Raw genomic sequence first — 26042 nt, forward strand, 5'->3', positions numbered from 1 at the left:
AAGTTGTTCTTAAAAAAAAATAAAGTGAGAACAAGTATTAACAGTCATTTTGTACCTACAGTCTTTAACTATGTTTGTTCCCTGACCATTTATGTTGCCCTTATCCCTTACCTTGGTCTGACCTTTACTCTCATCTCCTATTTCTTTTATTTTTTTTTATTTGTTCATGGGATGTGGGCATCGCTGGCGAGGCCAGCATTTATTGCCCATCCCTAATTGCCCTCAAGGTGGATGTGGTGAGCCGCCTTCTTGAACCGCTGCAGTCCGTGTGGTGAAGGTTCTCCCACAGTGCTGTTAGGAGGGGAGTTCCAGGATTTTAACCCAGCGACGATGAAGGAACGGCGATATATTTCCAAGTCGGGATGATGTGTGACTTGGAGGGGAAGGTGCAGCTGGTGTTGTTCCCATGTGCCTGCTGCTCTTGTCCTTCTAGGTGGTAGAGGTCGCGAGTTTGGGAGGTGCTGTCGAAGAAGCCTTGGCGAGTTACTGCAGTGCATCCTGTGGATGGTACACACTGCAGCCACAAGGCGCCGGTGGTGAAGGGAGTGAATGTTTAGGGTGGTGGATGGGGTGTCAATCAAGTGGGCTGCTTTGTCCTGGATGGTGTCGAGCTTCTTGAGTGTTGTTGGAGCAGCACTCATCCAGGCAAGTGGACAGTATCCCATCACACTCCTGACTTGTGCCTTGTAGATAGTAGAAAGGCTTTGGGGAGTCAGGAGGTGAGTCACTCGCTGCAGAATACCCAGCGTCTGGCCTGCTCTTGTAGCCACAGTATTTATATGGCTGGTCCAGTTAAGTTTCTGGTCAATGGTGATCCCCAGGATGTTGATGGTGGGGGATTCGGCGATGGTAATGCCATTGAATGTCAAGGGGAGGTGGTTAGACTCTCTCGTTGAAGATGGTCATTGCCTGGCACGAATGTTACTTGCCACTTATCAGCCCAAGCCTGGATGTTGTGCAGGTCTTGCTGTATGCGGGCACGGACTGCTTCATTATCTGAGGGGTTGCGAATGGAACTGAACACTGTGCAATCATCAGCGAACATCCCCATTTCTGACCTTATGATGGAAGGAAGGCCATTGATGAAGCAGCTGAAGATGGTTGGGCCAAGGACACTGCCCTGAGGAACTCCTGCAGCAATGTCCTGGTGCCGAGATGATTGGCCTCCAACAACCACTACCAACTTCCTTTGTACTAGGTATGACTCCAACCACTGGAGAGTTTTCCCCAATTCCCAGTGACTTCAATTTTACTAGGGCTCCTTGGTTCCACACTCAGTCAAATGCTGTCTTGATGTCATGGGCAGTCACTCTCACCTCACCTCTGGAATTCAGCTCTTTTGTCCATCTTTGGACCAAGGCTGTCATGAGGTCTGGAGCCGAGTGGTCCTGGCGGAACCCAAACTGAGCATCGGTGAGCAGGTCATTGGTGAGTAAGTGCCGCTTGATAGCATTGTCGACGACACCTTCCATCACTTTGCTGATGATTGAAAATAGACTGATGGGGCTGTAATTGGCCGGATTGGATTTGTCCTGCTTTTTGTGGACAGGACATACCTGGGCAATTTTCCACATTGTCGGGTGGATGCCAGTGTTGTAGCTGTACTGGAACAGCTTAGCTAGAGGCGCGGCTAGTTCTGGAGCACAAGGCTTCAGCACTGCAGCCGGGATGTTGCTGTATCCAGTGCACTCAGCAGTTTCTTGATATCACGTGGAGTGAATCGAATTGGCTGAAGACTGGCTTCTGTGATGGTGGGGATATCTTCAGACTTGTTATTATCACCAGATCCCTCCCCCCATGTTTAGTTTTTTTTCCAATCTACTTTGATTTCAATAATAAATGGAACTGTTAGTTAAGCATCTACAGAAGTGCAGTGTTAACCAAATTACGGAATTGTTGGCTAACGTCAAAATCTGCATTTTGGAATAAAGCATTGTACAATTATAGGGCAGCTGAAGTGAATATTGTAGCTACAGGATACATCAGATACCCAGATAACTGACTCAAGCTAAGACCTTTGTATGGAAATGTAATCAATTACTGAATTAGCTAAATTTTGGGTCATACATTGTACATCAACATCCCACACAAGAAAAGGAATCACTACAACAATGTCTGTTCACAAGTGTACATGACATGATTTCGTAGTTCAAGGGTAGTTTTTCCCCAGCTACCTAAAGTTGCATCCAATTAAATTGGACAAGTTATAAAATTACAATATCATGTAACTATTTCATGTTAAAATATTAAAAATCTATTCAATTCTACAGATGGGGAACATTTATGAATTATAGATTCATTTTCTAACAGTAATTAAATAAGCACGGACCAAAATTAAAAGCACCAGTGCAATACATTTTTAAGCACATTTAAATGTGATGAGTACCCTTAACTGCTATCTATTCCATACTACTCCTTCCATTCAACAGACTTCTTGAATCTGATCATCACCTGTTGCTTCAACTCGCTCTCTCACATCTGTACCATTTTATTAGTGTTGCCTTCTTCCCCCCCTCAGTTTCGTCTGTCCTATCCAGTCTTTTTAAGGTTCCAATGAGACTACAGCTCCTTATCGTTCTCATTCGCCCCTCAAAATAGGTGACTAGTAATGGTCATTTAAACCAGTATACTTGAGTTGTTCCAAATTGCCTCCAAGAGCTTTACGTTAATGAAAGCTCATAAGACCAGTCATTTGAGATTAGTGAGTCAAAATAATGTGCTACGATTCAATTTTAAATCCAGTTTTCAATACAAAATATGTATAATGCAAGCAATACACTTTATTAAAAAGCAGCACACAAGATAAATGTGAAGCTGTCAATTCATCAAGATAATTACTCCTCTCTGTTATGAGCACACTGTGTGTTAAGCAGCAATAGAGTATATAGTTCACTTTCTTTAGAATTAGAGCAAACTTAAACCCAACTTATTGCTCAAGCACTGGGGTTACTGCGACAATAAGGGTTTTCAACTATCCATTGTTGATGAGAGAAAAAAATCCTCAGACTGCACCGTATAACCACAAGCGTCAGCTTGGCTCAGTTGGTAGCGTACTTACCTTCAGGCAGAAGGTTGAGTGTTGAGCCCTACTCCAAGACTTCAGCACATAATCTAGGGTAACATTTCAGTGCAACACTGAGGGAGTGTTGCACTGTCAGATGTGCTAGCCTTCAGATGAGATATTAAACCCACCTGTCTGTTCTAATGGTTCGTAGACATTCAAAATCTATTGCTCTATTCAAAGAGAAGCAGGGAGTTCTTCCCCCAACCACTACCAGGAATAGATTAACTGGACATTCATCCCACAGTGGTTTGCTGTGTGCAAAACACAGCCATGTTCGCTTAGTATGGAATAGATAGCAGTTAAGGGTACTCTTCACATTTAAATGTGCTTAAGAATGTATTGCACTGGTGCTTTTAATTTTGATCCTGTGCTTATTTAATTACTGTTAGAAAATGAATCTATAACAGTGGTATTTTTATTATTCATTCTCAGGATGTGCGAGTCACTGGCAAGGCGGGCATTTATTGCCCATCCCTAATTGCCCTGAAGGTAACAGAGTGACTTGTTAGGCTACTTCAGAGGGCAGTTAAGGGTCAACCACATTGATGTGGGACTGGAGTCACATAGGCCTGACCAGGAAAGGACAGCAGGTTTCTTCCCTGAAGGACATGAACCAACCATTTAGGTTTTTATGCCAAAAGCTTCATGATCACTTTTACAGCACCAGCTTTTTAATTTCCAGATTTAAAAAAAAATTTAAGTTAAAATCAAATTTGAAATTGCCATGGTAGGATTTGGACTCTCGTTCCAATCCAGACCTCTGACTTCACTTGTCAGTGACATAAGAAGCTGTTATGCCAGCCTAAAAGTAACTCAGTGTGAAGCGCAAGTTTGTTTGTTTGTTCTTTAAATGTAAAAGTTCTTTCAACATTGAAGTTAACTTTTTCATTTGAAACTTTTGTGGACTGATGTATAAAGATTATGAAGGAACAATGATATATGTCCAAGTCAGGATGATGTGGGGATTGGAAGTGAACTTCGAGGAGATGGTGTTCCAACAACATTGCTGCTCTTGTCCTTCTTGGTAACAAAGATCCCAGGGAAGGGAAGTGCTGTCAAAATAACCTTGGTGAGTTGCTGCAATGCCTCCTGTGGATTATATATACTTGCACCACTGATGGAAGGGGTGGATATTGACTTTGATGACAGGGTGCCAATCAAGCAAACTGCTCTGTCCAGGATTGTGTTGAGCTTTGAGTGTTGAGGCTGCATTCATTTGGCAAGTGCCGAGTATTCGCTCACTCCTGACTTGAGCCTTGTAGATGATGTAGAGACTCTGAGGGGTTAGGAGGTGAAATTCTCACCGCAAAGTACCCAGCCTCTGCTCTTGTAACATGGTGTTGATATACACATGGTCCATGTGATCTCCTGGGCTGGTTTCAATCGCTTGAGGAGGTGAAGAGGAATTTTCCAGAGTTTTTTTCTCTGTGTGGTGGTCACTTCTAACAATGTTATTCAAGAACAGATGTGTCTGTGAAGGGTAGGCTTATGAGAACAAGGTCAATTAGGTAGTCTCCCTTTGCTGGTTCCCTCACCACCTGACACAGGCTGGCAGATATGTCCTTCAACACTTAGCTCAGTCGGTGGTGATACTATTCTTGGTGATGGACACTGAAGTCCCCCACCCAGAGTACATTCTGTGCCCTTGTTTTCCTCAGAGCTTCTACCAAGTGGTGTTCAACACAGAGGAATGGTGATTCATCAGTTTGGGGGGGGAGGGGGGCCACAGAGGGAGGTAGGAGGCAGTCGGTGGTTATCAGCAGGAGGTTTCCCAGATCTTGTTTAGCCTGAATACCCCTGCAGCTCTCCACCAAAATAGAAAAAACAATCTGCATGGTTGGAGGTCAGGCCTCCAGAGGTTTGGAATCAATTTTGCCCAACACTGCTTTCATCATACAATGCTAGTCATGAAACAGTGCATCATCCAACTTACAGTGAGCATCATAGAGATTCAATAATCAACTAAGATTATTGTTGCTCATCTTTACATCATCTCAGTCACTAAGACACATGGGTAATCAAGCAGTCTGATCAGCCAATGCAAATTTGACAAAAGTTTTTTTAAAATTCGTTCATGGGATGTGGGCGTCGCTGGCGATGCCGGCATTTATTGCCCATCCCTAATTGCCCTTGAGAAGGTGGTGGTAGTGAGCTGCCTTCTTGAACCGCTGCAGTCCGTGTGGTGAAGGTTCTCTCACAGTGCTGTTAGGAAGGGAGTTCCAGGATTTTGACCCAGCGACGATGAAGGAATGGCGATATATTTCCAAGTCGGGATGGTGTGTGACTTGGAGGGGAACATGCAGGTGGTGGTGTTCCCATGTGCCTGCTGCTCTTGTCCTTCTAGGTGGTAGAGGTCGCGGGTTTGGGAGGTGCTGTCGAAGAAGCCTTGGCGAGTTGCTGCAGTGCATCCTGTGGATGGTACACACTGCAGCCACTGTGCACCAGTGGTGAAGGGAGTGAATGTTTTGGGTGGTGGATGGGGTGCCAATCAAGTGGGCTGCTTTGTCCTGGATGGTGTCAAGCTTCTCGAGTGTTGTTGGAGCTGCACCCATCCAAGCAAGTGGAGAGTATTCCATCACACTCCTGACTTGTGCCTTGTAGATGGTGGAAAGGCTTTGGGGAGTCAGGAGGTGAGTCACTCGCCACAGAATACCCAGCCTCTGACCTGCTCTTGTAGCCACAGTATTTATATGGCTGGTCCAGTTAAGTTTCTGATCAAAGGTGACCCCCAGGATGTTGATGGCGGGGGATTCGCCGATGGTAATGCCATTGAATGTCAAGGGGAGGTGGTCATTGCCTGGCACTTGTCTGGCACGAATGTTACTTGCCACTTATCAGCCCAAGCCTGGATGTTGTGCAGGTCTTGCTGCATGCAGGCACGGACTGCTTCATTATCTGAGGGGTTGCGAATGGAACTGAACACTGTGCAATCATCAGCGAACATCCCCATTTCTGACCTTATGATGGAGGGAAGGTCATTGATGAAGCAGCTGAAGATGGTTGGGCCTAGGACACTGCCCTGAGGAACTCCTGCAGCAATGCCCTGTGGCTGAGATGATTGGCCTCCAACAACCACTACCATCTTCCTTTGAGCTAGGTATGACTCCAGCCATTGCAGAGTTCTCCCCCGATTCCCACTGACTTCAATTTTACCAGGGCTCCTTGGTGCCATACTCAGTCAAATGCTGCCTTGATGTCAAGGGCAGCCACTCACCTCACCTCTGGAATTCTGCTCTCTTGTCCATGTTTGGACCAAGGCTGTAATGAGGTCTGGAGCCGATATTGGTTCTAAATTTACCTTTACAAGTGACCCCGTTGGTTTCAAGTAATTATCTGGATTTACCTTTCCTAGATCATTTACTATTTTATATATCTCCATAAAATCACCTGTCAGCTCCATTTAAGGCTGAAAATGGGATTGCAATTGAAAAGTGAGGAAGTGATGCTTCAGTTCTACAGAGCCTTGGTCAAACCCCATCTGGAGTACTGTGTTCAGTTTTGGGCACTCAAACTCAGAAAAGATATGGACCTTGGAAGGGCGACAGCGCAGATTCGCCAGAACAATACCGGGCTTTAAGTGTTAAATTGCTTAAATTTGGCTTGTATTCCCTTGATTTTAGAAGGGCAAGGGTGATCTAATTGAGGTATTTAAAATGATAACGGGATTTGATAGGATAGATACAGAGAACCTATTTCCTCTGATGGGAAAATCCTGAACAAGGCAGCATAATCTTAAAATTAAAGCTCGGCCATTCAGGAGTGAAATCAGAAAGCACTTTTTCACGCAAATGTAGTAGAGATGTGGAACTTGCCCCCAAAAGGCGAGGAATACTGTGTTAATTGAAATTTTCAAGACTGACACAGATAGCTTTTTGTTGGGTCAGGGTGTCAAGGGATATGGAGTTAAGGCGGGTAAATGAAGTTGAGGTACAGATCAGCCATGATCTCATAGAATTGGGCTGAATGGTCTACTCCTGTTTATATGTAACACAGCAGTGGACGACTTACCCATTTCAGGTCCTCCCTCTCAAGACCTATAGGCCCGCCAGTGCGTTCCCTGTTGGAAACATTTCCGATTAGCATTCTTTCTGATTTTAATCTTTCTTACAGGGCTTGACAGGGTAGATGCAGGGAGGATGTATCCCCTGGCTGGGGAGTCTAGAACCAGGGGTCACTGTCTCAGATTAAGGGGTGGGCCATTTAGGACTGAGATGAGGAGAAATTTCTTCACTCAGAGGGTGTATGGAATTCTCTGCCCCAGAGAGCTGTGGAGGCTCAGTCATTGAGTATATTCAAAACAGAGATCGCTAGATTTCTCGATATTAAAGGGATCAAGGGATATGGGGATAGCGCAAGAAAATGGCATTGAGGTAGGTGACCAGCCATGATCTTGTTGAATGACAGTGCAGGCTCCAGGGGCCGGATGACCTATTTCTTATGTTCTTATGATTCTAGCGACAGAACAAGAAAAATTCAACAACAGCGAATAGCCCTATGGCTGTTGCCAGTGCAGTGGCACCTAAAACAAAGCAGATCCGCAAAGTGAGGATAAAAGATGCAACTATAAATTTTGCATCACCTAAATATATAATTATTGGTGGGATGTGGGATGGGGGGTATAACTCAAAGTACTGCTTCCTACAATTTCCATGAGAATGGCTTACATACTGTTTTCTCTCACCACTGACAGTGAAGCCTGAAAAACAGTGAAAAACAGACACACACAGCTGGTTAAAATATGTGTTTTATTCTGTTTCAAAATAACCCTGGCAAAAACAAAAGCTTGTTTGGGTAGATCAATGACATTAAAACAATGCACAGACACCAACGATAATTTTCCAGCAATTATTTCTTAGAAGTGGTTTTTAAATTTATAGCAACTGAGCTGCTTATTGAACTTGAATTGTTGCAGCTGTTCAAGGCCGCTTGGAAAATGAGAATAAATAGTCTAACTTTAAACAGGAGTGAGTGCTGGTTCACTATATCTTTGTCTTTCACACAAGACATTAAACATTGGCCATCTGCCTACTCAGGTGGATAATAAAGGTTGCATTGTACTATTTGGAGAGGAGTCGGAAATTCTCCCAGTGTCCTGCCCAATACCGATCTCTCATCTACAAGCCACAAATCAGGCAATCTCCATTACCAGTGTGCGATCCTCATTGGACGATTTTCCTCTACGCACAGCACCAAGGTGATCCAACACGCCTAAGCACAACCACAGGAAAATCTGCCCCAATAATACTGAATTGCCAAACATCACACCACATGGAGCCACTATACTTACACTCTTTGCAAACGGAATGCAAATGTGTAGTGTAACAACATTCACAACTCAGTATTTACACACACTTTACTACTTAGCAACCTCTACGTGAGGATAGCAGCTATTGCTGCTCAGTCGCTGAATGTTCCACTCCTTGACAATTATAGGAATCCATTTCAAACAAATTAAAAAGAAATTAAGGCTACATTTATGCTATAGCTGCCGGCCTAAGATCGGTAGACACAAACTTTAAAATTTAAGATTACAAAATCAGTTATAGTAATGAAAGCATGATGTTGCTATCAAAACGTACAAATTAAATGATTAATATTCAAATGAAATCAACAGTGAACTTGAAGTGAAAATCTAGAGGTAACGTGAACAGATGAGGTATAACTTCATCAGCCGCTATTGCGTCAGGATCATACAAGTTAGCACTCAATTAACAAACTATGTTCTGCTGTATTCCTTGCATTGAACCCAGGTTGAACTACCTGCATTTATTATATGCATATTTGCCAAATATAAAATTAGCAAAAGCTCACCGACAGCTTCAAAAAAGATGGCATAACCCCAAAAAAAAATTCGACTTCTCCAAAATGACACTGCATAAAAGCAGACATGTGAAAGCAAGTAATTACACAAAGTGCAGCAGGACACGCTTGTAACTTAACCTGCAAGTTCAATCCCACCCACTTATGTCGACAATTCCAAGACCATTCTAATTTTGTCGACATAAGCGGTTCCCTTTGAAATTGTCAAAAAACTTGTTTCTTCCAGTAACAGCAGGTGATCTCTAACTGGGAGAGGAAAAGTATCAATTTTCTTGCCCAATAGCAAATAAGGAATTGGAACTCAGATTTCAGCATCTACAGTCAGGCCTGTAGGCAGTAATTTACAACTGGAACACCACCCTCCATTTATATAGCACCTTTAACATAATAAAATATCGCAAGGCGCTTTCCAACAATCCAGCTACATGCTGTCCCCTGGAGCCCACCCCTACAAACCAACTGGTGATGAATTTCTTGGGGGGCAGGGGGAGCACAGTGCTCTCCAAGCTTCTTCCCATTTTCCTTGCCCTCAAAGCACTTTTTCTGGCTTCTCATCCCTTCTCCTCAAAATGTTGCTCCTGGCTCACTTCCTTCCCTGCCTGAAAAACACTGCTCCCAGCCTCTGCACCTCTCCCCACCGAGTGCTACACCAAGCCTCTCCTCGCATCCCAAAACACTAGTCCTATCGCTGCACCACTATTACTCGAAGAACACTTCTCTCTCTTTCTCTCTCATTTCTTCCCCCCTCCACCCTCAACCCCCTGCCACTCCTCTCCATGACAAGTGCTCTACCTTCACCCAAGCACTGTTCTCTTACCTGCTGGCACTTCTGTGGGTGGGAGTCCATAAGTTTGGGAAATTCCATCGACATTAGGTAGGAGTTTGAGAGCAATGCTTGGGGGAGGGGTCTGGTCCTTGCCGACTTTGGTCAAGAAATGCGGGCATACCAACATAGCCCCTTGAACGCTGACTGTATGCATCAAACACAGGCAGTTTTGTATGTGTGATTACAGATCTGTGATTTAGAGGTTAAGCTAGTTTTCATTTTACTGTATTTCTTGAACTGGACATTTATGCACCATGAGGTACTTTGGATTTGTAAAATATTGTACAGCCAACAACTTGAGCAGAAAGCTCCCTCTTAACTTTTTCAGTAAATATTTCTGAACTGCTTACAGCACAGTACATAAATTGCTTCTAGAACAAAATAAAGTCACTATGCTAAATCTTGGCCCCATTCTACTTTACATATATTTTTCTTGGATAAGTGAAATTCTGAAAATCTCAAAAATGTATTTCTCCCAATTACATCAGAAAAGTTTTTTTTTGCAGTTAACTGGTTTTACTGACTTTGTTGCACCAATTACTACCCATGGCAGTGCACTGCACCAGATAGCCACTCAACTGAAGCAACATTATGAAACACCACAAATTTATGATGTGGAGATGCCGGTGATGGACTGGGGTTGACAAATGTAAAGAATCTTACAACACCAGGTTATAGTCCAACAATTTTATTTGAAAATCACAAGCTTTCGGAGGCTTTCTCCTTCGTCAGGTGAATGTGGGATTCCTTGAACGTTTCGCATTTATATTCAGAGAACAATACCTGGTGATTACAGATAATCTTTCCAACTGCTCGTTGTCAAGGCAATCAAAGTGTTCAGACAGAAAGGTGTTACCTCCAGGACCACCGAATATACAAACGGCCAGAAGACAAAACAGAGAGAGGGAGAGACATCCGAAAGGAAGAGAAAGACAGAGAATGACCCGTTGTATTAAAAACAGATAACTTTTATTCGCTAGTGGGGTTACGTGTAGTGTGACATGAACCCAAGATCCCGGTTGAGGCCGTCCTCATGGGTGCGGAACTTGGCTATCAATTTCTGCTCGACGATTTTGCGTTGTCGTGTGTCTCAAAGGCCGCATTGGAGAACGCTTACCCGAAGATCGGTGGCTGAATGTCCTTGACTGCTGAAGTGTTCCCCGACTGCGCGGTGTCCGTTCATCCGTTGTCGCAGCGTCTGCATGGTCTCGCCAATGTACCATGCTCCGGGGCATCCTTTCCTGCAACGTATGAGGTAGACAACGTAGGCCGAGTCACAGGAGTATGAACCATGTACCTGGTGGGTGGTGTCCTCTCGTGTGATGGTGGTATATGTGTCGATGATCTGGCATGTCTTGCAGAGGTTGCCGTGGCAAGGTTGTGTGGTGTCGTGGACGCTGTTCTCCTGAAAGCTGGGTAATTTGCTGCGAACAATGGTCTGTTTGAGGTTGGGTGGCTGTTTGAAGGCGAGTAGTGGAGGTGTGGGGATGGCCTTAGCGAGGTGTTCGTCGTCATCGATGACATGTTGAAGGCTGCGGAGAACATGGCGTAGCTTCTCCGCTCCGGGGAAGTACTGGACGACGAAGGGTACTCTGTCGGTTGTGTCCCGTGTTAGTCTTCTGAGGAGGTCTATGTGATTTTTTGCTGTGGCCCGTCGGAACTGTCGATCGACAAGTCGAGCGTCATATCCCGTTCTTACGGAGAAACTACGCTATGTTCTCCGCAGCCTTCAACATGTCATCGATGACGACGAACACCTCGCTAAGGCCATCCCCACACCTCCACGACTCGCCTTTAAACAGCCACCCAACCTCAAACAGACCATTGTTCGCAGCAAATTACCCAGCTTTCAGGAGAACAGCGTCCACGACACCACACAACCCTGCCACGGTAACCTCTGCAAGACATGCCAGATCATCGACACAGATACCACCATCACACGAGAGGACATCACCCACCAGGTACATGGTTCATACTCCTGTGACTCGGCCAACGTTGTCTACCTCATACGTTGCAGGAAAGGATGCCCTGGAGCATGGTACATTGGCGAGACCATGCAGACGCTGCGACAACGGATGAACGGACACCGCGCAACAATAGCCAGACAGGAGGGTTCCCTCCCAGTCGGGGAACACTTCAGCAGTCAAGGACATTCAGCCACCGATCTATGGGTAAGCGTACTCCAAGGCGGCCTTCGAGACACACAACAACGCAAAATTGTTGAGCAGAAATTGATAGCCAAGTTCCGCACCCACGAGGACGGCCTCAACCGGGATCTTGGGTTCATGTCACGCTACACGTAACCCCATCAGCGAATAAAAGTTATCTGTTTTTAATACAACGGGTCATTCTCTGTCTTTCTCTTCCTTTCGGATGTTTCTCCCTCTCTCTCTCTCTCTGTTTTGTGTTCTGGCCGTTTGTATATTCAGTGGTCCTGCAGGTAACACCTCTCTGCCTGAACACTTTGATTGCCTTGACAACAGGCAGTTGGAAAGATTATCTGTAATCACCAGGTATTGTTCTCTGAATATAAATGCGAAACGTTCAAGGATTCCCACATTCACCTGACGAAGGAGAAAGCCTCCGAAAGCTTGTGATTTTCAAATAAAATTGTTGGACTATAACCTGGTGTTGTAAGATTCTTTGCATTGGTCAACCATAAATTTAAACCACAAAAAATGCTAAGTAGATCTATTGCTATCAGAGACACAGACAGGCTGTGAAAATTTCTGAACAAATGACAAATATTGTGCTGGAGTGAATATTTGTTTGTACACCATTATCATCAAGAGGAAATGAATGACACCAATTTCCTGATCACTTCCCTATTCCTCTCAAGTCTCCGAACTAACACTGTCTGTAAGGACAACAAATCACCTTTCACAGCTAATTTCTCATCAGCTTTATTCTGCAGCTAAATTGCCAAAATATACAGCAGTTAATCTTTATTTCAGCCACCCTAATCGTACACGTAGTTCAGGAGCAACCATGACCGTCGAGCTAATTACATGCTGAAAGTGGCACACAAAAAAAGAACCAGTGGTCATCTATAGGAATACTCCAGGATTAACATCATTATCCTTAAGAAGGATAATGACGTTAATCCTGGAGTATTCCTATAGATGACCACTGGTTCTTTTTTAAGCAAAAGGCACCTTTTGAAAGTCAATTATTTTAATAACTGGTCTCCCAAACATTACCATCACATCTCTGATGCTAGGTGACATGTATTAAGCTAGCTTTAGCCCCTGGCAGCCCAACTGGTTAATTAAATGAGCCTGGGCAATAACATCACTTTTCTGTACCTAGATCTGGAAATGGAACATTAGTGGTGAGCCCAACTGGGAGGCCAGCCATGTCATGATTTCAAATTCATTTTTTTTTAGTCCTATCTACAAAGAGAGAAGCCTGAATATTCTCTGGGGGTTCTTCTGATCACCTGCCATAACTTCGACAGTAGGGAAAGCAAATAAATGTGTACACGAATGATGTGTCAATACTTGCAAGACCAAAAGCACTATACTTCAGTTCTTGGCGGCTTTGGTTTGTCCACACTTAGTTTTGATCCTCAACTAGGGTGATGGATATTGAAGCTCTATTGACAATGCAGAGAAAGGAAACAGGATCATACCTAACACTACAACTTTAGGGCTGCTGCAAAACGTTTTCCTCCCCCACCACCCAACACCCGTATTAAAGTTGCAGTACAACTCCAGAATCAGATCTCAACCTGACTCGAGAAGCTGAGTGAGCCCTATTGCAGGAGATAGTCTCATACGGCATGGAGTTTACCGCCATTGCAAGGTCAAACCTAATTTAAACTGCCCTGGATATGTTAGAGTTGACTTAAATGTTTAGAGAGTGCAGGCACTTCCACCTATGCTGTCCAAAAGATTTAAATTTTAACTGTCGGAAGAAAGGCTCTGCACATTTGTGTAACCAGTCACACACAGAATTCTCTGCTGGGCAGGAAAATTGCTGTTCAAGTCAGTCAGTATAAATGAGGTGCACCCTGCCTGGAACTAACACTGCAGCTACCAGTCAGATTCAAAACTGCAATATAAATGTACCAGTCCATTAGTTATGAGGATAGGTTGAGAGATCGAATTATTTGGTTTGGAAAAATATAGGCTCACGAGGGATAGGGCTAAGGTTTTTAAATTATGCTATGAATGGAAGTAGATTTGGGTAAGATATTCAAAGTGGATAATAATAGTATGACCAGAGAGCATCTCTATTAAATAGAGAGAGTTAGAGCGGATGCCAGGAAATATTTATAGAATATAAAAACTAGTGCAGAAGGAGGACATCTGGCCCATTCCTTTAGTCCTACCTCTTCAATTGGAGCCACTTAGTCTAATAACCCTTCCCTGTACATCTTTGTATTTTTCCTATTTAAATTATTCAATTTCCCTTTAAACAATGTTATAGTCTTTGCTGCAATAGCCACTTCCAGTAAGGCAGTTCCTCAGTTTACGTTTCCTTGTTACAGATTTGCTAACTAGTAGAACTGGTCTTTCACAGTTCACCCTCTCAGACCTTACATTTTAAAAATCTCATTAAATCTGCAGCAACCTTCTCAGTTTGTGGAAAAAAAATTTCTTTTCTTCATAACGATGAACTATCATTCTTGATATAATTCTGGTGAGCTTTCACTATACTCTTTTCTTGGTTCTAAGATCCTTTCTACAATGAGGTGTCCAGAACAGCTTAAATTACTACAAATGTGGCCTAAGCAATGTTTGGTACAAATTCAACACCATTTTCTTGCTTTTGTATTTAATGCCTCTATTAAAAAAAGAGTTACATTTGCCTTTTTAAAAAAAAAAATATTTTTACATGTGCTCCCACCTCTAAAGATCATGAATCGAAGCACCATATCCTTCCATTCTTCCACATTTAAGAATCTTAAGAATCTTAAGAATTTATTTTCTCAAAAAGGGTTTCCACCTTCAAAAACAGATTACTTGTGGATGTGACATACATGGTTATACTACACGCCTTTAAGGGATCCGTGACATAAAAAAGAGGAAGACATTGGGGTGTATCAGAGGGAACGTTCACCTCTAATCCAGCACATGAGTGCAAAAGACAAGGCTGAAGCGTTTGCAACCATCTTCAGCCAGAAGTGCCAAGTGGATGATCCATCTTGGCCTCCTCCCGATATCCCCAGCATCACAGAAGCCAGTCTTCAGCCAAATCGATTCACTCCACGTGATATCAAGAAACGGCTGAGTGCACTGGATACAGCAAAGGCTATGGGCCCCGACAACATTCCGGCTGTAATGCTGAAGTATTGTGCTCCAGAACTAGCTGCGCCTCAAGCCAAGCTGTTCCAGTACAGCTACAACAATAGCATCTACCCGACAATGTGGAAAATTGCTCAGGTATGTCCTGTCCACAAAAAGCAGGACAAATCCAATACGACCAATTACCGCCCCATCAGTCTACTCTCAATCATCCAAGTGATGGAAGGTGTCGTCGACAGTGCTATCAAGCGGCACTTACTCACCAATAACTTCCTCACCGATGCTCAGTTTGGGTTCCGCCAGGACCACTCGGCGCCAGACCTGGTTACAGCCTTGGTCCAAAGATGGACAAAAGAACTGAATTCCAGAGGTGAGGTGAGAGTGACTGCCCTTGACATCAAGGCAGCATTTGACCGAGTGTGGAACCAAGGAGCACTAGTAAAATTGAAGTCAATGGGAATCAGGGGGAAAACTCTCCAGTGGCTGGAGTCATACCTAGCACAAAGGAAGATGGTAGTGGTTGTTGGAGGCCAATCATCTCAGCCCCAGGGCATTGTTGCAGGAGTTCCTGAGGGCAGTGTCCTTGGCCCAACCATCTTCAGCTGCTTCATCAATGACCTTCCCTCCATCATAAGGTCAGAAATGGGGATGTTCGCTGATGATTGCAGTGTTCAGTTCCATTCGCAACCCCTCAAATAATGAAGCAGTCCGTGCCCGCATGCAGCAAAACCTGGACAACATCCAGGCTTGGGCTGATAAGTGGCAAGTAATATTCGTGCCAGACAACAACCATCTCCAACAAGAGAGAGTCTAACCACCTCCCCTTGACATTCAATGGTATTTCCATCGCCGAATCCCCCACCATCAACATCCTGGGGGTCACCATTGATCAGAAACTTAACTGGACCAGCCACATAAATACTGTGGCTACAAGAGCAGGTCAGAGGCTGGGTATTCTGTGGCGAGTGACTCACCTCCTGACTCCCCAAAGCCTTTTCACCATCTACAAGGCACAAGTCAGGAGTGTGATGGAATACTCTCCACTTGCCTGGATGAGTGCAGCTCCAACAACACTCAAGAAGTTCGACATCATCCAGGACAAAGCAACCCGCTTGATCGGCATCCCATCCATCACCCTAAACATTCACACCCTTCACCATCGGCGCACAGGTGGCTGCAGTGTGTACCATCCACAGGATGCACTGCAGCAACTCGACAAGGCTTCTTTGACAGCACCTCCCAAACCTGCGACCTCTACCATCTAGAAGGACAAGAGCAGCAGACACTTGCGACCACCACCACCTGCACGTTCCCCTCCATGTCACACACCATCCTGACTTGGAAATATATCGCCGTTCCTTCATCGTCGCTGGGTCAAAATCCTGGAACTCCCTTCCTAACAGCACTGTGGGAGAACCTTCAAAAGGACTGCAGCGGTTCAAGAAGGCGGCTCACCACCACCTTCTCAAGGGCAATTAGGGATGGCCAATAAATGCTGGCCTTGCCAGCGACACCCACATCCCATGAACGAACAATTAAAAAAAATCTCCCATGGGTAAATATAGTCTACTGGAACGTGTTTGATTGTCTTACTATGACTGTGGCTGTTTATCCCTCCTCGTCCTCTCTGCAGCATTCGATATTGATCACCACATGATCCTCCTCCAACACCTCTTCTCAATCGTCCAACGTTAAGACTGCCCTCAAATGGTTTCATTCATGCCTGTCTGAATTTGCCAGCTCATCTCCAGCTACGGTTTCTTCTCCCTTCCCTGCAGTGTCACCTCTGGAGTCCAAAATCTTTTTTTCATTCGTTCATGGGATGTGGGCATCGCTGTCAAGGCCAGCATTTATTGCCCATCCCTTTTCTTGACCCTTCCCTTTTCCTCTGTGATATCATCTGCAGGCATGTGGTCAGCTTCCACATGTACACAGATGATGCCCAGTTCTTTCTCACCACCGCCTCCCTTAACCCCTCCAGTCTCTGTGCTGTCAGAATGCTTACCCAATATCCAGTCTGGGATGAATCACAAATTCCTCCAGTTCTAACAATGGGGAAGACTGAAGCCATAGTCATCAAACCCCACGCCACCAGTTACTTCCCTCTCCCCAGCCATTGTCTCAGGTTCAACCGGACCATTCACAATCTCTCTATTCAGTTCATCCTCGAGCTTCAGTGCAGATAGACCTCTGTTTCTGCCACCACAAAAACCACTTAATTCCACCTCTGCATTAGCTCTCTCCTCCCCTTTGCCACTGAAACACTCATATCCCTTCATCACCTCCATTCTTGACTCCAATACTCTCACCCTTCATATAGACTCCAACTTGTGAAAAACCCTGCTGCACATATCCTGTCCTGCACTGCGTCCGATATGTCCATCACCCTATCCTCGCTGGCCTACAATGGCTCCCTGACATAAAATTTTAAAATCTTTGTTCTTGTCTTTAAATCCCTTCATGGCTTCACGTCACCCTATGTCTGCAATCTTATCCAGCCCTATAATCCCCCTCCTCCACCCACACTAAATCCCTCTGACTCTAATCTTTTATGCATCTCCCCACCCCACATCCTTTGTCCCACCACTGGTGGCAGAGCCTTCAACCACCTGACTCCTACTCTCCAGAATTCCTTCCTTTAATCTCTCCACCTCATCCTTCAAATCTTCTTCGGCCAAATTTTCAGTCACACCACCTTCCTGGATCAATGTCTGTTTTCCTTATACCCCTCAGTGAAGCACCTTGGGACTTATTCATATTTAAGATATATAAATCAAAATTGTCATCTTTTAGGATTGCTACAAAAAAATTCTATCATATGCTTTGACAAATGTGATCAAGCATTTCAATGGTCATACATAAATATGCTAAGAAGTCCTGGGAAAGTTTCCGGCAACAACTTGTTTTCAAGGTTTATAAAGTATTATGAAGTATTTCAAACGGCCCTAGAAGTTTAAAAAACAGGGAGGAGGCCATTCAGCCCATCACATCTGTACTAGCTCTTTGCTAGAACAAACCAAAACTAATCCATTACCCTGCTCTCTTCCCAATGCCCTTTATCTTCCTCTTTTTCAGAACTTTAGTCTACCATCACAAAATGATAGTGCCCTTTATCTATCAGGCACTATGGAACGCAGCAAAAACTCAGCCACCAAATCAATAGGAATATGTTCAAAACTATGAACACAGGATGTGATGCAAACCTTTCAGGTATATTTAAGAATGCAATTACACGACAACTGTAGCATTGGTGCACATCAGTTTTGCTTCACATTAATGATACATTTATAGTGTAATTGAAGAGTGTCACGCCACTTCACCTTGACACCTGATTTACACTCCACAAATTTACAGTACACAAAGCTGAAGCACAGCTGCAATTCCAATGTAAGTGCAAGCTTAATCTTTTAACACGCCAAGGCATTTTAGACAAAATGAAATTTATATACTTATGCAATGTACTGTCAAACATACATAACATGTTCTTTCACATGATCCAATACATAATCAGATCCTGCACTCAAATACTCTATCCATCAGACGACAATTCTTTTATCTTTAAATAGCACCGGAAAGCTCCGCACCTAACCAACTGAAACAGTTCGAAACCAGATTTAAAAAGAAAACATGCTTTTTATGCATTAGCAATCTCCAGTTGAATTCACCACAGAAACCCAGTGCGAACACCAAAATGACATTTATAAACCTCATCTGAACCTTTCAGTGAATTACTGCCAAGTTACTTAAGTGTCCACGATTGTGCATCATCATTCCAGATGTTGATCACTCTTCATGAGAACTTCCTGACAGGTCCTATTTACTTTTTGCTCGTTTGGACTTCTGCTCCATTGTCCTGTCAAATTTTAATTTGCAAGTCAATACCAACATCAAATCAGCATGGTGGCAGATGGGGTGTTGTTATTTCAAAGCCCAGTGCGCATGCTGTAACAGGTGGATTTTGATTTTACACATTACAATAATCCAGAGTGAAATAGAGATGATCCTCATCTATAATCAAGTTTTACAATTTATCTTCAGTTACAGCATTCAAAATTTGAAGATAGAAGGCAGCATTCAATGAGCCAGAAACTCCCACTTTGTATTAGGTTAATCATCGGCAAAATGGCATCACACGCTTCAAGTCACAAACATTCTTCATTTATCGTTAGAGCAAACTAATTGCACACTCTGGTAGCTACAAGTAATTATTTCAGCCAATCTTCCATCATAAACCACTTGGAAGAGATGATTGAACACTGAAGAACAGGTTGAAATATAAAACCAGATGGTGCATAGCCGCACCAACAAAGGTAAGTTAAGACAAAATCTGGTAGCCTGCTGCACAATCATTTGCATTTTAATGAACTAAGAAACTGGATAACGTTAGCAGTTGCCATGAAGGATCTCTACCCCAACCTCCTCTTTTTTTCCCCCAAATGCTTACAGACCTAATGTTTTTATTTTTTTTTTAAAAACTGTCTTTGAGCTGTTTACAATCCCTAAAAACCACACTCTCAAAGTCCTGCCTTCCACCTCTAACATCGCCCGTCTCCACCCCTGCCTCAGCTCATCTGCTGCTGAAACCCTCATCCATGCTTTTGTTACTTCTAGACTGAACTAGTCCAATGCTCTCCTGGCTGGCTTCCCATCTTCCACCCTCCATAAACTTGAGCTCATCCAAAACTCTGCTGCCTGTTTCCTAACTCGCACCAAGTCCCGTTCTACCATCACCCCTGTGCTCGCTGACCTACATTGGCTCCCGGTCTGGTAATGCCTCAATTTTAAAATTCTCATCCTTGTTTTCAAATCCCTCCACAGCCTTGCCTCTCCCCATCTCTGTGATCTCCTCTAGCCCAACAACCCTCCAAGATCTCTGCGCTCCTCCAATTCTTGCCTCTTGCACATCCCTGATTTTAAATCACTCCACCGTTAGCGGCAGTGCCTTCAGCTGCCTAGGCCCGAAGCTCTGGAATTCGCTCTGCAAACCTCGCCACCTCTGTCTCCTCCTTTAAGATGCTCCTTGAAACCTACCTCTGACCAAGCTTTTGGTCATCTGCCCTAATACCTCCTTATGTGGCTCAGTGTCAAATTTTGTTTGATAACACCCGTGAAGCGCCTTGGGACGTTTTACTACGTTAAAGGTGCTATATAAATGCAAGTAGTTGTTGTTGTTTTTCCCCAACTTCAGAATAATGAGGGCAGTCAGTGAAAACCTGGTTTCTGTTTGCATTGCTATAGAATAGTGCCAATGCATCCTTCAATTCAGAACAAATATTATATTTCTTTTCTCTTTTGTCTTATTTTTCTCTTTTTTCCTGCTTGTTATTTTTCTCTCTGTTACTTATTGTTTTCACCGTTCTTCTGATTGTAAGCAAGTTCCTTTTTTTTGAAAAAAATGTTTTTCTCTGGGAAAGCTCCAGCTTCATGCTGTTCTTTTGCTTTCTCTTGCAAGAGAAAGAAAATATCTCAAAGCCACAACTCATCAACCCACTGCAGACAGGAAATAATGATCCTCAGTTGGGAGGCTTGCAAGTGGGATCAGATCCGAGTGAGGGCCACAACAATACGGCCATTTAATGAGTATTCTTAATCTATACAAACAGAGCCGCTATTTTTGTGCATCAATACTATCTCTACACCCACATTTGCAAGCACAGCTGAAAATAGGTACCCAAACTGGAAGTTCTACATTCCATCGAAAGCGTCTTCTAGTCAGCAATTCCAAACCCAACACGAAGAACCACTGCAGATTTTTTTTAATTAAGTCCAAATTAATAAGTGTATTTTAAAGAGCAAGAGAACCCCTGCAACTTTTTTTTTAAAAATACAACTTTGTTCCATAGAAGAGAAATCTGAGTCAGCACATTAATGATCCCTGTTCATCATTCGTCAACAGTCAACTGTAAGATGCACAAAACAGTGAACATGCTTATGAACCATGCAGCTCATTGCAAAAGGAGTTGCGTAAAAAGTCATTTGTGAAGAATCTTACATTCTCTCTAGAAATTCAAACAATGTGGTTGCAACTGCAGAATTACCAGGTTGATGTTACAGTAACTAGATATTCTTAGAGACCAAATGTACATTTGGTATAAAATAAAGAGCGCAGAAATTTGTACAAATTTATGCCTAGAAATGTACATACAAGCTGATCAGCACTCATTTTTCCCCATTCCTTCCTTTCTGTCTTCAATATCTTCGATCCCATGTAAAGGAGCCAGGTGATTTGTTTGCAAGTCTCAGCCAACATAGAATCATAGAATGGTTACAGCACAGAAGGCCGCCATTCGGCACATCGAGCCTGCGCCAGCTCTCTGCAACAGCAATCCAGCTAGTCCCACTCCCCCCGCTCTTTCCCCGTAGCCCTGCAATTTTTTCTCCTTCAGGTACCTATCTAATTGCTTTCTGAAAGCCACAATTGACTCTGCTTCCACCACCCTTTCAGGTAGTGCAGTCCAGATCCTAACCACTCGCTGTATAAAGAAATTTTTCCTCATGTCACCTTTGGTTCTTTTGCCAATCACCTTAAATCTGTGTCCTCTGGTTCGCGACCCTTCTGCCAGTGGGATCAGTTTTTCTTTATTTACGTTGTCCAGACTGTTCATGATTTTGAAAATTTCTATCAAATCTCCTCTCAACCTTCTCTGCTCTAAGGAGAACCCCAGTTTCTCCAATCTATCCATGTAACTGAAGTCCCTCATCCCTGGAACCATTCTAGTAAATCTTTTATGCACCCTAAGGTCTTCACATCCTTCCTAAAATGCAGTGCCCAGAATTGGACACAATACTCCAGCTGTGGCCAAACCAATGTTTTATAAAGGTTCAACATAACTTCCTTGCTTTTTTACTCTCTGCCTCTATTTATAAAGCCCAGGATCCCGTATGCTTTCTTAACCGTTTTCTCAACCTGTCCTGCCACCTTCAAAGACCTGTGTACATATAGCCCCAGGTCTCTGTTCCTGCACTACCTTTAGAATTGTACCGTGTGGTTTATATTGCCTCTCCTCATTCTTCCTGCCAAAATGTATCACTTCATACTTCTCTGTTAAATTTTATCAGCCACACGTCCATCCATTCCACCAGTCTGTCTATATCCTCTTGAAGTCTATCACTACCCTCCCACTGTTCACTCCACTTCCAAGTGTTGTGTCATCTGCAAATTTTGAAATTGTGCCCTGTGCAACCAAGTTGAAGTCATTAATATATATCAAGAAAAGCAGCAGTCCTAGTGCATTTAATTTTTTCTCTCTCCATGTCAAGATGTTACCACCTCTTCCTAACCTCTCAGCTAGGATCAGTAACTTGACATAGCAAATCGCTAGAACAACAGATGCAACAAGCACATTTTTAAAATTAATTTCTAGTTATCAGCACAAACACAATTATTCCTATTTCATGCAAGCCTGGTTATAACCTTTTCTTTTTCACAACTTTCTTTGCAACAGGATTTCACAATTAGTAACACTCACAGAAAATGGCATAAGTCTTATTGATGTGCATCTTAAAACAAAGGTTAATTTTTAAATACACTGTTTGTGAAGACAATGTACATACCACAAGTTCAGTGAACATGATATCCAGTTCTTCAGGTGGAGGCATGGGCAATGCTGGCTCCATTGTCTGCAACGCAAAATTGTTGTCATTTCTAAGTCTGTATGTGATCTCTGGGTGGTCACTCCCTCGAAAGCAGCAGAATATGAAGGAAAGACCCCGACCACTTCTCTTTCGAGGGGCCATGTTCATAATTCTTTATTTACTCGTCAAAGCTAATGACTCCTGCAAAACTGAAAAGACAGACAATGGCACTTAGTATAGGAAGAGCTAAAAATCAATATTCACTGAAGTGTACATGGCTTACAACATTCAACACGTTTGCCGCTTGCTTAGTTTACTTCTGCAAACATTCTAAATATTCTGTACATTCAATTTATTCTTGAGAATCTACCAATGTAACTTAAATTTAAATTCAGCCTTTTGAAAACCAGAATTAATAATGGCTGTTCCTGAGTAATAAATTTACTTTTCATTACATGATACTTGAGACATCTTTGGAGGAGCAATTTTAATATTTAAAAATAGCACTACCATGTCAAGTAACATACTTGGCTGCAAAGTATTTAAATTTAGTATTGATTGAAACAGACTGGGCTGTTCCAGGCAGTGCCTATCTGCCAATACAGCTCACAGCATGACAAAAGGTTCTTAATTTAGACAAATGGCAATATCTGGGAGAGGATATGAACATATCCTGGTAGCCCATTTGGATGATGAATAGTTCACAATGGGACCAGTAATCAGATCACAACAGCAACACAACCATGAATGGACAAAAATTTCACACATCAATGTGCACAAATCGTTTTCTATAGTGTCGTACCAACTAACAAGTCAGATTTTTTAGATCATGATTTCATTTCTAAATTTTCAACAGTCAAGTTGTAACAGCTGTAACTTTCTATGATTAAGTTACATTTCAAATGGACTTTATTGAAATTTTGATTTCCGCACCAGAGTCATTGGACCCTTTTTTTAAACCTAGGAACCCTTTACAATGGATAGTGTAATGTGCACCAAAACGTTTCAAGACAATGAGAAGGAAGGGAAAAGAATGATTCTCGTATAACCAAATGTTGCATTTTTGGGTGTGTATTAAAAACATGCCACACCAATGTCTAAAATAAACAATTCAGAAGCAAATTTCAAAAATGTGCGGTTAATGCATATGGTTTTATTTTAGTTGAAATGCATTGTTCAGGCACTTAAGCTACAAAGTAGATTCGGTTTCACACAAGCATCAAAATTTGTAAAGGCAAATGATTGCCTCCCCCAACTCAAAATATAATACTCAGGCTAAAAAAAAAATCAGGAATGACTGTATTAGATATATCAGCACTTCTACAAGATCAGAACCATTGAAGTATTTAAAACTAGAGTCACTTTGCAATGTAGCTTTGAAAAAACTACTTTTTAAAAAAAGCAAAAGGGAAAAGGGTAGATTGTTTTCCTTCCACACGGAAACAGGCAAGTCATTAGACAATCTTTAGTTTGCAAATTACAAACTTTGACATATTCCAAATATTTTACGACAACAACATTTACTGGAACAGGAGAAACATGTTGGTGTTCTTTGACTTAACTTTTTTTTTAGACAAAATATGTAAATCTAGAATCGGGAACACAACCTAACTCCAGACTTGCATTGCAAGAAATTTTCATTGAAGTTGACTGGCACCAATGATGATTACATGTCAAATGTAGCCTATGTGATTGCAGTCAAAATGCATGAGTCTCTTATGTGAGGAGTTATAACAAAGCAAACTGAGCCAAGAAAATAAATTAGAAATTTATGAACTTTTATTTACCCCCTTTCATAAGGCAGAGGAAACAAGCTGCCATGCAGTAAAATTCATTACATCTTTTGCTGTTTAGAAAAAACTATTTGCCCTGAAGTTTTGAACTTCTATTTGTCTGTTTTGTTTTGCAGCATCTGCTAAAAATATGGTGCTTATAGAGCATCGCCACAGTTTCTCATTACATTTTTCTGTTTTGTTGTGCAAACTGATATTCCATTTGTTATATGTTAACAAGCTTGTTAGCATGTACTAGGAAGGAAGAGAAACAGGAATAGACCATTCAGCCCCTTGAGCCTGTTCCAACACTCAGTTAGATCATGGCTGATCTGTATCTTAACTCCATCTTCCCACCTTGGTTCTGTAACCCTTAATAGCCTTGCCCAATAAAAACCTAACAAAACTGTGCAAGTTATATTAAGCAATGTAATTGGGTTTCCTCTGATTCTTTTTGACCCTCGGCAATCTTGCACGAAGCCAGACATTGAACATCTTGGTCTGTACTTAAGAGTACTCCTCCAACTTTTAATCCAATTTAACCAGATATCCAGTTCCTTTTTAAAACAAATTAAACATCGCCACAATTGCCTTTCCTGGGAATCAATTCCATATTTCTACTATAAAATCCATCCTCTATTGTTACTTGAGGAATTATTACATACTTACATCATTCAATATTTGACTATCACATTTACTAATAACCCTAAAGTTACAGAATTCCTTAGTAACGATTTGTCAATTTCACGTTCTCGTATTCAAAATTCAAGCAACCTGTGCTTCTCAGATGACTTGGGAGAAAGCACTCATCAAACTGGCTATTAATTACAGGGGAACCTTAGTGATCTCCAATAATCTCCGCTTGGGGCACAAATGGAAACAAGCAGATAATCGACAGTTCCAAATATTGGGCTCAGACTTATGGTACCACAATGCCCTTAGCACAAGAATGACAAGTACAATATAAAGAATAAAATTAATTTAACCTTTCTGGACTGTGAGGGTACTGGCATCAACAGGCTGTACAAGAGACCATTTCACATGCTTTGTCCTGCCACTGATAATTAGAATGGGGATAACTCTAATAGTGATAACTGCACCGTGCCCCCCCAGCCCCCCCTTAATGGAGGTTCCAGTATACTGCAATAAAGATGCCTCTAAATTAAAAAAAATACAGCAATTCAGCTGTACATGTTAGCGTGCTAAACCGCTGTGATGTGATTCGATGGAAATTTACATCCTCAATTCCACACGAGTATTTGACTTGTGGAGTCCCTGAGAAATGTCAGCAGGTAAATTACACAGGACAATTCGTAAAGATTAAGGGCAGCAAAGGCAGAGGCCTAGCAACAAATGACAGATCTGCCCTCGAGGCAAAGTCATGGTATATGGAGCTTGATCGTGCATAAGCTGAACGCTCTAGAGACAGTCATTAGACTTGGGTGCTTTAAATTCAAATCACTACAAAGCTTGTCGTGGTAAGCTCTATGTTCTTATAACACTCTTGCTATACCAACATGCCATCCAATTTCAAGGTACATATTAATTCAGCTGCTGTGCACTGTCTGGCACAGCAGTCCCTCCAAGCAAATTTCCCCAATTAAGTTTTTAGCACTCAGTATTTGAAGAAAAATATTTAAAGCTAATGAAACATAAAAAGCTTTTGAGATTCATATTTTCTTCAGCAACACTCGTGCTCAAGGGAAACAAGACATTTTCTAAGGCAACAGAAGTCC

At 42.6% G+C, this 26042-nt stretch overlaps 1 protein-coding gene across 2 annotated transcripts in view; it reads right to left on the minus strand.

The window, feature by feature from the left end:
• daam1a (dishevelled associated activator of morphogenesis 1a) overlaps positions 1-26042 on the minus strand; it is a 178348-nt gene that overhangs the window by 95002 nt on the left and 57304 nt on the right. For both annotated transcript variants that reach the window (XM_067991525.1, XM_067991524.1), the window contains exon 2: positions 22514-22743. In XM_067991525.1, coding sequence (XP_067847626.1) covers positions 22514-22702 — 189 coding nt within the window. In that variant the 5' untranslated portion in view covers positions 22703-22743. The remainder of the gene's footprint in view (positions 1-22513; positions 22744-26042) is intronic.

This window comes from Heptranchias perlo, chromosome 10 (genome assembly GCF_035084215.1).
Source record: "Heptranchias perlo isolate sHepPer1 chromosome 10, sHepPer1.hap1, whole genome shotgun sequence".
Lineage (NCBI taxonomy): Eukaryota > Metazoa > Chordata > Chondrichthyes > Hexanchiformes > Hexanchidae > Heptranchias > Heptranchias perlo.